This window comes from Neolamprologus brichardi, chromosome 2 (assembly GCF_056152115.1).
Source record: "Neolamprologus brichardi isolate AB-2024 chromosome 2, ASM5615211v1, whole genome shotgun sequence".
NCBI classification, from domain to species: Eukaryota; Metazoa; Chordata; class Actinopteri; order Cichliformes; family Cichlidae; genus Neolamprologus; species Neolamprologus brichardi.
This window is the reverse complement of record NC_142105.1, coordinates 20,086,053-20,100,229: the sequence shown is the minus strand read 5'-3', so window position 1 is coordinate 20,100,229 and position 14,177 is coordinate 20,086,053. Positions and strand designations below refer to the sequence as shown.

The 14,177-nt window shown below is 39.7% G+C and overlaps 1 protein-coding gene across 2 annotated transcripts; it reads right to left on the bottom strand.

Moving 5' to 3' along the window:
* Positions 1-408: 408 nt before the first annotated feature.
* On the bottom strand, positions 409-13,912 carry LOC102797197 (moesin a-like). 2 transcript variants are annotated; one of them, XM_035910027.2, is made up of 15 exons: positions 13,808-13,912; positions 12,606-12,653; positions 12,304-12,387; positions 12,129-12,224; positions 11,905-12,027; positions 11,330-11,481; positions 11,143-11,226; positions 10,893-11,039; positions 10,358-10,454; positions 9,638-9,801; positions 9,334-9,464; positions 8,973-9,133; positions 8,620-8,712; positions 7,588-7,821; positions 409-1,035 (listed from the first exon to the last, which is right to left on the bottom strand). In XM_035910027.2, exons 1-15 carry the CDS (start codon positions 13,814-13,816, stop codon positions 871-873), a joined length of 1,788 nt encoding a protein of 595 aa, XP_035765920.2. In that variant the 5' UTR covers positions 13,817-13,912; the 3' UTR covers positions 409-870. The 2 variants fall into 2 exon arrangements, with proteins under 2 accessions (XP_035765920.2, XP_035765922.2); XM_035910029.2 differs by lacking the exon at positions 12,606-12,653 and having other exon boundaries at positions 13,808-13,906.
* Positions 13,913-14,177: the final 265 nt, after the last annotated feature.

Genomic DNA, 14,177 nt, shown 5'->3' with positions numbered 1-14,177 from the left:
TCCAAGCTCCCAGAATGCATTGCTGTTTACAGATTATTACTGTATTTTTTGAAATACTGTAAAATTATGTCGTAAAATTGTTATTTTTACAGCAATTTGTTTTCATTTCTCATATCATAAAAATCAAAATCATCAAATAAAGTTTTTTGGGTTTTTTTTTTTTATAAATATGCTTACAAAGGTGCATTTATACCAAAAAGGTTCATTTCTACCCTTGTTTTCATTGACAGGGCCAGTTGAATTTAAGCCCCCCTCAGCCACATCCCTGCTCCACAGTGGCAAGTTAACTTTGCCTGTATCACATTATATTACACAAACATGCATTTAAAACTGATAACCAGCAGCAGATTTACTCATTAGACACCCAATATTGCTCATGTGGAAAATAATGCACCCAACCCACATCAGTTGTGTCTCTCTCTATTTTATTTTTTACTTCTATTTCCAAGATAAAGAAAATATGATTTCACATTTTGCTAGAATAAAAACATTTGCCTTAAATGTCACTGCTTCAATTAATCAACATTAATAAGGTTTTCAATAGGACATATTGGAAGTGCAGTAGGATGTAATCAGACTGATAAGGGCAACAGCAAACCTGTTTATAAATGAGAAGTGGGAATGTGGGTGTGTGCAAAATTAAAAATGCATCTAGAAGAACAGCTGCTACATTCTCACTGACTTACTTACTAAAGAAATCGTCAACATTGTCTATAATATAATTTGTTTTCGGGTTCAAACTGTCATTCTTAAGCTTAATTTACGATTAACGTGATAATGTTTCCCCTACACTTCTAAAATCTCTGTGTGTGTCCAGCTCATCCGAACTTAGTCTCTCCTGCAGGCTGAGCCAGCCGACAGCACTCCCGCTCACATGGACTCAAACTCATCAATGCGTTGTTTGGTGTTGCCCTGACGAATCTGACGCAGGGTCTTGTATTTGTCACGGCCCGCCCTCACATTCTCAGCGTGGATCAGGTCATTGGGGGTCTTTTTGCTCTCGTCTACAGCTCGAGCCAGTTCGGTGCTCAGGAACTGGGGGGGAAAAAAGAACACAAACACAAAGTGAATAAAATCCTCTTACCTGAAAGTACAAGACTATTCACAAGCCTTACCCCACTCCCCTAGACTCCCCCTCAATCCCATCTAAAAAACACTCCATTGTGCCCGGTTATAAAGTCTATTTTTGTGTTGCGTTGTCTATGCAGCATCAATTCTCGTCACGTCTGTGAGATAGGGGCACAGACGGAATTTGCAACTTGAATAAAAACAAAAGAATGATAATGTACCGACCCACCAATGTTTAATTATGTAAAGTGCACTTAGCTCTGGTGAAACACAATTTGTGGCAGTAATTATGTGGCCCGTCTTTACAGCAGAGTCAAAATCTCCATACGAATGTGTCAACAAAATGTACAGAAGATTTAACAAACTAGTTTAAATGTTTGTGACAGCACAACAGGACAGCAGGAACTAAAGATGCGATTTTCAGACTGTAGGAAAGAACAATCAGCTGGTTGGCGGAGTAGGTAAGAGTTCACAACCCCAAACGAGATTGCAATGGTTATTTAAAATGAACATGACGGCTAGGTGAAGAACAACAATCTACACTAGAGGATGAGGCTCACTGAGGATTGGCTTGATGTCTATCGAAATGCATGACTAAGAGAGAATTCGGAAGGGAAGGTGGAACATGGAAACGAGAAAAAAAATGACTGCGGCGGACAGGTATGCATTCGCTGCTGGAAAGGGACGGTTTGAGGTGTGGTCCCACTGTTAAATGTCAAATAAATAATCTCTAAAAATGTAACTCAGCCACTTACGACAAAGTATGTAACACCAATACAAATTTAATAACAGATTAGAATTCGTTTTTTCACAAAGTTAATAGTTGGAGCTGGATCGGGTGGCCATGAATCCTCGCTTAGTCATGCTGCCATGGGTGTAGGCCCTGGGGAGTTCTCATGATGCAATCAGTGTTTTTTCTTCACTCAACTTTCTCTCTCTGTGTGTGCTTTCACACCACTCTGCGTTTACTCATTAGTTATTATTAATCTCTGGCTCTCTTCCACATCTTGTCTTTGTGTTGTCCCCTACCCCTAACCAACAACTTGCAGCTGCAGATGGCCCCGCCCCTCCCAGAGCCTGGTTCTGCTGGAGGTTTCTTCCTCTTTAAAGGGAGTTTTTCCTTCCCACTGTCGCCAGGAGTTGTACGATTGATGGTGTTTTCTCTATTTTCTGTATTATTGCAGGGTCTTGATCTCACAATATAAAATTGTGATTTGGGTCAATATAAATAAACCTGTATTGAATTGAATATTCACCAAGTGGCACTTACAAGTTTGCAGTTTTTCACAATCGCTTTCACACATTTCTTGAAACATGTTTGAAAATATTATAACTGATACACAGTGTTGGGAAGGTTACTTTTAAAATGTATTCCATTACAGATTACAGAATACATGCCCCAAAATGTATTCTGTAACGTATTCCGTTACGTTACTCAATGAGAGTAACGTATTCTGAATACTTTGGATTACTTAATATATTATCATGCTGTTTACAACTACGTGAATGTACTATTGCTGTGATTTATTACTGTTACTGAAGGTCCGCGGCTCCGAACCGTAGTAAAGGGACCTCTGGCTAATAAGGTGGGTTCTGTGTCGGGCTCGTAGCCGAAAAATAGCTTTACTTTGTTGTCTGGGTCAACTTTGCTTGCGAGAGACAGAGAGAGGCGTTGAAAAGCTGCTCCAACAGAACTTATTGTTTTTGGAGGAAAACACGAACACGGTGTACAGTCCAGTCTTAATAGCTTACTTACAACTGGGCTCGTCAGGCACTCTTCTTGGCTGCAGTGGTTATTATTATATTTACATGCTTCCAGCTCCCGTTTTTGCTCGATGACAGCTCGTACTTTTTCTTTTTCTCCCTCCCTCGCTCACAGACACATAACGGGTATGGCAGTCCATTCTCCCTGCAGCACGGACTACACTGCCTATGATGCTACATTCTTTAGAGCTATACCGGTAGCATTCTGCCTATTAGCTTAGCACAACAACAACAGGCGCTCTCTCACCCAGGAAACACGCAGAGAGAGAGCGTCACCCTGTAACCATGGCAACCGTAACGCTGCCGCCTGGAACAACAGAACGTAGCTGTCAAACAAAACCCAAACAGGCCTGACCCGCGACAATATGAAACAGGGAAGTACCACCGTGTAATCCATTTATTTCAACAAAGTAACTGTATTCTAAATACCACCTTTTTAAACGGTAACTGTAACGGAATACAGTTACTCATATTTTGTATTTTAAATACGTAACGGCGGTACATGTATTCCGTTACTCCCCAACACTGCTGATACACAAATTAGTTAAACTACAAAAGCCATAACTTGCTTAAAAGCTTATTTTCATGCTTCAGAATCCAAAGTTGTGTCAACAAATAGAGCAACAGGGCAAGTAACTTTAACATGACACCAAAGTGGTAAAGCAATTGCTGATATTCTACGATAATGACAGTGTACTCGTATCCTTCCAGTCTTGTCCTACACTGACATTGAGCGCTGTGTATCAAAGGAAATACTGATGGTTTGAGATGCATATGATTTTACATTGTGTTTTGTAAAGCAAAGGAGCACTTTGCATATAATGAGAGGAACAAAGTGTTTATTTTGGAGGCACACAATGCAATGGCCACTCAACATATTGCGATGCAGTAAAGAAAAAACATAAAAAAAACAAAATAAAATGTGCAAAAAAAACGAACTATTAAGACTAAAAAGCAAATAAACAATAATCGGCACACTCTGTGCTACACTACAGCCGCTTGTTTCGGTCACAGAGTCCCAGTGACCTCACCTCTAAAGCTGTCCATTGCAAGGTTATAGTTGGTTAAGTAGAAACTAAAACTAGATGTGAAAAATATTTGATGGAAGTTAGAATGAAAATAAAAACTAACAGAAGTTATTTTGTAAAACTTGTAAAATTAACTAAAATAAAATAAATGTATGTATTCAAAAATGTATGGTTTTATTGCTATATCTTGCCTCTGCCTCTGTCACAGTTTGCCGAGGCAAACTGCGTGGAGTGTGAAGAGTGGACCCAGGTGCAGACATTCTAAAACTCAAACTTAACTGATGAGCTGTTTATTAAGGCAGACAGAACAGTACAAAATAAAAGGGCAAAAACAATGCAAACTAAGCAATAACCTAAACTGGGTAAACTAGAAAGGAAGCACGAACTATGAAAAACCCTGGCAGAAAAACAAACAAAACTCTAAGCGCATATCTATATATATATGAAAACCTGAACGCAGGACTTGACATGGGAACAACACAGACGATCCGACAAAGACTGAATGAGAACGCACAGACTAAATACACACAGGAGGCTAATGAGAGAAGTGGGAACACATGGGGGACAGCTGACACACATGAACATAACGATGTCACAGTGGAAGAGTAAAACTAAACACGATGAACACAGGAACACAAGATCTCTTCAAAATAAAACAGGAAACATGAGAGGCAGACATGACAACATAAGACACACAGACATGCAACACACGAAGGGCAAGGGAGACTTCACAGGGGTTGAAAACACAAGGGGGGCTAGTAAGCAAATGAACATAAGAAACCTAATAAGCTTAAACAAACACTATAAACATCAAAAGAACTAAAACTCAAAACACTGGGTCATAAGACCCAGGATCGTGACAGCCTCATGCTTTTATAAAATAATAACTACAAAAGCTAAAAGTAACACTGAAACGAATTCAAACTAAACTAAAACTAAACATCCTGAAAGGTTGATTTTGTTCATCTGGACGTAGCGTTTTCAGAGGGAGAAACGTTTCATCACTTGTCCAAGTGACTTCTTCAGTCTCAGCTGACTGCAGGTTTCTCCAGCCTTATAAACAGTACATTTGCACAATGACTGAAACTAGCACCGAATGAATGAACAATGAGGTCAGTTCCTTGATTATTAATATGCAAACTGTCATGTCCATTGATAAACAACATCAGATCAAAGCTGAGTGATCATTGCTCATAAGCTGCCAAAAGTGAACACCCTTAATGTTCCTGTACGTGTCCATGCGTCAGGAGTATCGAAATGGCTGAGACGCATTTTTTCTAAAAACAGCGTTTCCGTGGCTTTTAAACCCCAAAACCTGCTCCACCAAAAACTGTTCCAGCCCAAGGATCGGGTCCCCCGACACAAACAGAGTAACATAGTGTACGCTGTTAAGTGCCAGGAGGATTGCCAGGATTTATACATCGGGGAAACCAAACAACATCTGGCGAAGCGGCTGGCACAACACAGAAGAGCTACCTCGTCAGGCCAGGACTCTACAGTCTATTTACACCTACAGGCCAGTGGACACTCTGAGCGTACACATCTTGGACAGGGAGGAACGCTGGTTTTAGCGCAGACTCAATGAGGCCATTTATGTGAAAAGAGAAAGACCATCTCTGAATCGAGGAGAGGGCCTAAGGGTACATATTTCACCATTGTACAATGCTGTGACTGGAGCCATTCCCCAACTCTCTGTGAATGGATCTCATGGGTTTTGATCAGTGGGCTTTGATCAGTGGCTGTTGATCAATGGTCATGACAATTTGCATATTAATAATCAAGGAACTGACCTCACAGCCCATCGTTCATTCAGTGGGCTGGTCACTCATTGTGCAAATGTACTGTTTATAAGATTGGGGAAACCTGCAATCAGATGACTGAAGAAGTCACTTGCATGAGTGACGAAACGTTTCTCCCACTGAAAACACTACATCCAGATGAACACCACTAATCATTAACTGTGTGGAGAGGGTGGCAGACTTTCGCTTCTTGGGAGTTAATATAGAGGAGAACCCTTCCAGGAGTGTGAACACCTATGAGTTGCTGAAAAAGGCCCAGTACAGACTGCACTTCCTGAGAATTCTCAGAAGGAATTACATCAAACAGAGACTGCTGGTGTCCTTCTACAGAGCCTCCATTGAAAGCATACTAACCTACTGCATATGCACCTGGTACACTGGCTGCACAGTGGCTCAGAGAAAAGGACTCCAGAGGGTCATTAACACCGCCCAAAGGATCACTGGCTGCCCTCTCCCCACGCTGGAAGACCTACACAGCTGTCTGTCTTAAAAAAAGCCCAGAACATTACAAGAGATACTATTCACTACTCACTATGGCCACTGCCTGTTTGAACTGTTGCCCTGTGGCAGACGGTACAGAACAATCAATGTAAGGACAGACAGACTCTAACACAGCTTTTACATAACTGCCATAAGATGTCTTAATGTTGCTACAAAATAATGGTCATTATGCAGCTTATATGGTTTATGCACTGAGTGAGGTATGTGTGTTTGAATGTACGGGAATTGTTTGTTCAAACTGCTATATTATTCTTATTAGCACTTTAAGTTTTTTTTTTTTAATCTTTATTGTTTTTATTTAATTTTAATTTTATGGATGGTGCACTGATCGGAGACCACTTTCATTGTACCTGTGACAATGACAATAAAGACATTCTATTCTATTCTATTCTATTCAGAATCAACCTTTTGGGATTTACTTACCTGGATGATTGAGCATCCATCAAGCCTAAAACTAAACATTTTCAACCTGTAAAAACTAACCTGAAACCCCCTTGTGGAAACTAACTGAAACAAAACTGAACTAAAATAGAATGTCAAAACGAAATTATAAAAACTAATTAAAAACTACTAAACTGTAATAACTGCTCACATGCAGTCTAACAGGAGGATGGCCACCTGCATGTCTCTGCGTCTTCACATGCACTGTTGTCTTCCCCTTTCTTCACTGTCACACCCTTTTACTCCTCTTCCTTTTCTTTGGGCAATCTGTTTCCCTCCTAAAATCTTCATCTGAGCAGTCCGTGCATGGTCCCACACTGCGACCATGCTCTCTGTTGTGCATATGCTCTGTAAATATGTTTATTTTGGGGCAGATTTTGACTGTTCAGTAGGACTGCTCTGAATGTGATGTCTAACACTGTGTACATACACCATTACATAATACCAGCATATTTGAGAGTAAAGACATTAAACTGAGAAAATATTAAACACTTAAATGTGCTAAAATTTGCAAACGGTAACAAAGAATGAGAAATGCTTTAGGTTGTGCAGAGGACAAAGGGCTTTGAAAGACTTCAAATCCTGTTGTGTCAACAAGAAAAACTGTAACATTTGGATTTACTAATTAATGCAAAGGGTATTAGAATTGATTGCATGTGTGTGTTTGTGTGAATTGTTCCCACATTGGTAGAATGGGCTCATTTTAATCCAGACTCATTTTGCAGGAACTGGCCATTTACTCATTGTCACATTAGTCTCAGCATTCAGCTTGAGTGGTTTCTAATTTACAGAATATTATTCAGAGAACCTAAAGCTTTTCAATTAAAAACAACAACAACAACAACAAAAATCGAGGGTATTTTGTGAATAATTTGTCCGCTCCCTTAAACAATCCATGACTGCTAACCTGTAGCTGAATAGGACCTCTGACCAGACTAGGTGATGTGTTACTAGACAGACATTTGACTGTGTTCAGCTGACCTCACCTTTAGGTTTTTCTGTAGTCTCTGGTTCTTCTGGGCCTCTGTGACTCTTTCCTCCTCGCTGCGATCTCGGACCATCCCTGGAGAAGTCAGCTCAGCGCTCGCTTCTGCGCTGCTCTCATCCGTCTCATCGTGGTCGAGGATGTTAGAATGGACCGAATCCTGGATGTGGACACCCATGAGTTTAGTCTTCAGCTCTTCTTTTGTTTGCTCCAAATCAGCTTCTACCATCACTGCCTGTTAACAGATATGACTCGTACTGAAGTGCTTGGGTTGGATGTTACATTAAAAGTAACTGAATAATTGATGTAATTATTCACTATTATAATATAACTAACATGGGAGTCCCATTCTTTAAAAAGGCCTTATGGATGTACAATCACTGAAATAGCTGACCATGACATCTATTTATTATTTTTCTTGACATTTATGATTATTTTTATTAATGATATATAGGGGTAATGACTGAATTGTTAATGCTTCAGATTCCCTCATCAAACACAAAACACTTCGACTATTTGACATCTATGTTGGTGTTTTTGCAACATTAAATCAACAAATAAATTAATACCTACACATCTGGTATAAATGATTTATAAACAGTATAAACTATAAATGATTTATACTGTAAATCATTTATGTTATAAACATAGCAACATATTTTTAGTATTAAGGCATGGGTGCTATGTGATAGTAGACTATGTGGACTCACAGCTAGTTTAAAAGGTTTTTCATAGAAGCTCTTAGGTGATCAAAGAAGCCAGACCTTAGCAGAATAAATAAAGAACTATGATGATGTACAGTTTATGGTTTGGATTATCTGTTTCATGTTTTCGTGTTTCATGCAATTACATTATAGTATTTGCAGTATAGCATTTATAGCTAGATAGAGAAATAGATAGATATACTGTATATGATAACGCAGTGACGTGGGTAACACTGTATTTGTCTTTTGTACTCAGGTCTGTTGACAGATATGTGTATAAGCTTGAAGCCCTTCTTGATTTCTCTCATGATTCTTTGATTTACCCTCACCCTTTTCTGCCATCTTTTCGCCTCTTCATCCTTTTTCTTCTTTGCATCTTCCAGCTGAGAGATCTTAGAAGTAAGGTCTGCCAGCTCAGTGGCCTATACAACAATGGTTAGGAATGGACAGAGAGTTAAGAGCCCTCCTGGTATTAGGTCATTGTGCTCTTTTAGTGCAATGTGTAGGAGAGGACGTATGCTTGCATGCACTTTGCATTTAACTGAAATTGAAATTAAAAATCAGATTTTATAAAACAATCTCTTTCCTAGCTTCACGGATTGAATCAGTATGTAGGTTCGTCAATATATGATTCTGTGAATTTGACTGAAAATGAATAAAAGGCTGCTGTGTGCAGTTGTACCAGGTTTTCCTGATTTTTGATCTGGGTCTCAGAGTGGTGCAGCAGGGCTGCTTTAGCCTCTACTGCAGCTCTGCGGTCTTTGTCCAGGCGCTCAGCCTCCTCCAGAGCAATTTTTCTTTCCTTCTCTAACTCAAGCGCCCTACGAGTTTGCTCCTCCAGCTCTGAAACAAACGAGCACGTTCACACAGACACATCCAACACACATCTGTCCCAGCACACCCAAACATGCCCGTTTAAGCTTTACAATCACAAAATATATAATGTTTAAATTCGCACAGCCATGCTTCAGTGTTTTTTTCTTTTTTTAACAGAAAAATAAAACCAAAGTTAAGAAATATTTGCATTCAGAAAGTCGTCAGACCATCTTGAGCTCGCTTTGTCTGTTCCTCAATCTGTCTCAATCTCTCCATCAGCTCCATGGTCTCCCGAGCAATCTTCTCTGTTTCCTTCTCAGCATTTTCTCGCTTTTTTTTCTCACTCTCGAGCAGAGCCCTGACAGGAGAATTGTGCATAAATACACATCCAAAAAAAAAAAACATCATCTCCTGACAGTCCTTTCTTAAAGCAGAGAGAACACACTGTAAACTGTAAAAATAAACTTTCATTATTCACTCCCCACCCCCCACCCCCCAACACCACCACCATCACCACCACCACTTTCTTACCTCTCCATTTGTCGCTTGTTCTTCTCCTCACGAGCTTGGGCCTTCATCTGCTGCACCTCGATGGTGTCGGGCTTGCGTCTGCGCATGTACAGGTCATGATTCCCCATGCACAATGCCAGGATGCGTTTGTTGATGCGAAGACGAGGTACATAGAAGACAAAGTCCTATAGCAAACAGAACGCAGCAATCGTTGAATGTCCAAGGATTGGTTTGTGATAGGCCCCTAGCACATCAAATCCATTTTACCATCAAGGATGGGTTTAAATATTCAAAAAGGATAGTTTTGTTTTTGAGGAAAGCATTAGTTTTTCTAAACTCTTGGGCACTTTCCAAGTCTCTGCATGCAGTCAGAAGGCAAATTGGACTGAGGGTCTAAACTCATGTTTGTAAATGAGATCAAGCAGAAGCTCATTACACTACTTGCTGTAATTTATGCGTTTGCAAATTTTTTATTTTGGCAGTAATAAAAAGATGGGATTCGCTCACACCTCCTGTTTACAGTCACAGCGAATTATCATGAAAAAAGCCTATGTTTGAATACTAACATATTATGTACCCTCACTGGTACACAAGGAAAGACTACTTAATACCGTCCATGAGCATCTACGAAGTGAGTTACGATAAGCACACCATCAAGCTGAACAGAGAGGTTGTTGCCAGATTTTAGTTTAGCTTCATGGAAGGCGATGTTGCCACCGTTAACGATACCGTTTCGCATACCGGAGCTTTCCTGTCGATGGGCTTGATGACAAATTTCTTGTCGTTGAAGGAAATATTTCTGATCTCACTCCAGGGAAAGCCAATCTTTGGAGTCAGCCTGCAAAAAAAAAATGGTGTGTGGTTTTTCATTATACTGTGGTGTACAGGAAATGTAACAGATGTTAGCATGTTGAAAATACAAAACAGACGGAAGCTGATTGCCTGCTGATAGGAGCTCTGTGACTTTAGCACTAACATCAGCATGCAAATATCTTCACAATCACTTTAACATATTAGCATGATAGAATTTGATAATCAAACAAAAACCAAAATACATGGTAGAGCCTTTTTCAGGCACTTGATTATATGGATAGAAAAATCGACAAAAAGTAGCTCATTTCATTCAAATGAAAAAAAAAAAAGGTGTCTGTAGAATAAAAGCAAAGTCATCTGGCCACCATGAATGCCAGTGGTTGTGATGGACCAGTGAACAGCAAGATTAACAGACGGTGACGTATGTAAATGTCTCAGAGGCATTTATGAATTATAAACTCACTTGTCCTTTTTGTCATAGATGTTTAGCCCCAGTGCGTCCACCCCTAACCACAGCTCTGAGCCTTTCTTGTTCTTGATGTTGAAATAGTTGACCCCATACATCTCCAGATCCTGTGCTATCTTCAGGTACTCTAACATTGCATCTTCTCTGTGTGGAAGAAAGTATCATTATGAACAAAACACCAGAGTGCAAAAAAAGTGTATTCAAACCTTTTGTTTTGTTTTGTTTTTTTGCAGTAAAACTGTAGTACCTGAGTATCCCTTTATGCTCTTTATGCCACACCTGGATTCTTTCCTCCCACTGACTCTTGTTCAGCTTGTGCTGCTCCAAAACCCTGGTTCAGTCAGTAGAGTAGGTACGCCAGTTAGAGTTAAGGTCGCAGAAACTCGAAATTAAGGTGAACTCTGGCTAATGCTAATATTCACAGGATGTACTACCTCTGTGGCAGCAGCTTCTCTTTTGCGAGATATCCCGGTACGTGATAATCGTCCCTGTAGTCTCCGAGCTTGACCTGAACAGCGTATGAGGCAAAGAGCACCGCAGTCTCAGGTGGACAGTATATATCATCATTTAAGATGCTCTCCTTTACCTAAAATAGAGAACAAAAACTCACGAATAACCCATTTCATAGTAGGACAAGGATGGCAGTATTAATGTGTAAATACACAGAAAGAAATCCTGTGTATTCTTGTCTTTAACTAGTGCACCCGAATGCACACTTTCCAAGGCAAGCACTCTCTTATGGAAACAATGCAAAACCTGCTGTTTCTTTTTACTGAAATGTGTATGATTCCTATTGTTTTTTTTTATATCTAAATGCAAATATTTCTTATGTTTCAGTAAATTTGCCATTTGCAATAAACTGACAGGTGTGAGTCGTCTTAATGGAAAAAACAAATGGTTCCATATGAATTAGAATGACTAGGAATGCTCATCATTGCAATTTTTGGTGCAAATTTACATAACCTTCCTTTCAAAAGCCGGGGGTTTTGTAAATGTACTCATCTCCAACCTGCAGAAAAAAGAGCCGCTGAGTTGCCTCTTGGATCAGCTCTTCGGCGACGTCCTCGGGGTAAAACTTGGCCCTGAACTTGATCAACAAAGGGTTGTCCCGCTTCACATCTTGAGTAGTCACCTGATTTATTGATTTTTTACAAGCAGAGGGATGAATAAGTAGCTAATAATTAGCCTCACAATATGACACAGTGGAAAAAATTTACATCTCGTTCACCTCACCCTCTTGTTCAGCTTGAGCCAGGTGGAGAAGCCTTTGCTGTCCTTATATTGAAGCCCAAAGAACCACGTCTCCCTCAGCCCGATTGTCTTCACTATCTAAATACATGAAGAAACACAATCAAAGTCGTGCTTTTGCAAGTCAGATGATGTCTTTGACTGTACTTGCACGGCATACCTGGTCAAAAAGCTGTTTGCCAGTTGTGCTGGGCAGGATGGCAAACTCCAGCTCTGCATCCATGGTTGTAACTCGGACATTTATCTGCCAGAGAAAAACACTCTCACTGAGATACAGGGGGAAATGCTCCCTGCTGTGCATTCATCTGCGTCACTGGAGAAGCATCAAGGAGCATGGAGAGCAACTGGGTGGAAAAAAAAGAGCACTACAAAATCTGTACTAACATTGTTTGTTAAAAAAATGCTAAATGCTAAATTTCTTGGTTCTTTTACAGCAAAAAAAAAAAAGAGAGTGTTCCTTACATTCTTCTGTTCAACCAGGAGCATCCAATCGCAAGAGGTTGGTGGGGACTACAATCAAAAAACGAAGCCCACAGTGTATTTTAGACTTAACTTGCAACATGTTGGGTTTTTTCCATGATGCATTAGTAGTATTTATAATGATGGGTCAAAGCAGCGACACCATATATATAGCACATATTTTTTGCGGTTGTTGATAAAGACCAGGGGTGTCAAACGTGTAGTTTGGGGGCCAATAAAGATTCCACTCTGGTCCATTGGCTGACTTTGGAAAATGTGAAGGAGTGCATACATTTTAAATCTTAACTGTATTTTCAGACGTTTCATATTTTTCCTCCTGATAAAGACATCCCTCATGTTACACTAAAGTAGTTAAACAACAGTTTTTTCACTATCTACTATTGAAATGTCTGTTTTTTCCAAATTTGTCGACAGTAAAAACAACATTTTCTGTGACTTAACAAACATTTTCTGCTTTATAATGACAGCACAGTCCGGCCAATGAGCTGCTAGATGCTTTTCTGTAATTTTGCACATGTATTTCTCACAATTTAAGCACAAAGAGCTGACAAATTTCTCTCACTTACTACAGCAGCGTATCTTTATCATGTAGCAAACAAAGATAACTCAGAGATTAAATGTGTAGTTAAACTTCTTTAGACCGACAGAAAGGGGAGTTTCACTCTTCCAGGCCAATCAAAGTGGGGTGTATGTGGCCTACAATCTAAAATGTAAGTTTGACATCCCTGGTATAGATTGAGTTGTAAAATAGCCAAAAAACAAAAAAACACCAACGTGGGGGGAAAATTGTTTGCTCTATTCCCCGTAAGGCTTTTTAAAGCTTTATTAAGCTTCCATTAGAACCTGATTTAATTATGACAGAAACAATAACAATGTCGCACAGCTGATAGTCTCACCGAACACACTGTTTCAGTGAATTGGCTACACATAAAAGAAAGAACAGAAGGCTCAACTTTGCAACTGTTTTGTTTGTATAGAGAAAAAAACTGAAACAATAAGCTTTGATACATGCAGGAACACAAATGCAAATAATCAGAAACACCTTTTTAATATCACAGCTTGATAAGAGCTGCACTAAAAATACCTCTAAGAATCTTGTAGCTTTTACAGACGAGGTCCAATTGCCACTTATGTAGCGCAGTATAATAAAAATATAGAAAGATAATAAAAGTCAGATTACTTACAGTTGACATTTGTATTCTGTTTTAACCTATGGCCAAAACACTTCTTCAGAGAGGTGCTTGTAGTTGCCTTTTTGCTGCCGAGTCATATGAAACTGCTTGCAATACCTGCAAGGATTATACTGAATGAGAATGGGCCATTGTATTATTCCCAAGTACTTTTCATTTAGTTAATCCAGTGGCAGCCCTGGCCCACAGGTTTTAAAGTGGCAGCCTTCACCCACTGTCTACGCTTTTCTTCATGAATCATTGAGGTTCTGACCTTGTATCACTCGCAGTATTTCAATGAGGCATGATGTGCGTCTGCCAAACCTGTCTGTAGACGGATACAAATCACCAGTAACTAACCACAGGCCATTATTTCTCAGTATCA

Excerpts from the sequence above, each read along its gene's own strand:
- LOC102797197 (XM_035910027.2), bottom strand. Across the intron at positions 11,482-11,904 it reads AGCGGCTCTTTTTTCTGCAG|GTAAAGGAGAGCATCTTAAA; the intron begins GTTGGAGATGAG and ends TCTCTATTTTAG. Across the intron at positions 10,455-10,892 it reads ATCTATGACAAAAAGGACAA|GCTGACTCCAAAGATTGGCT; the intron begins GTGAGTTTATAA and ends TTTTTTTTGCAG.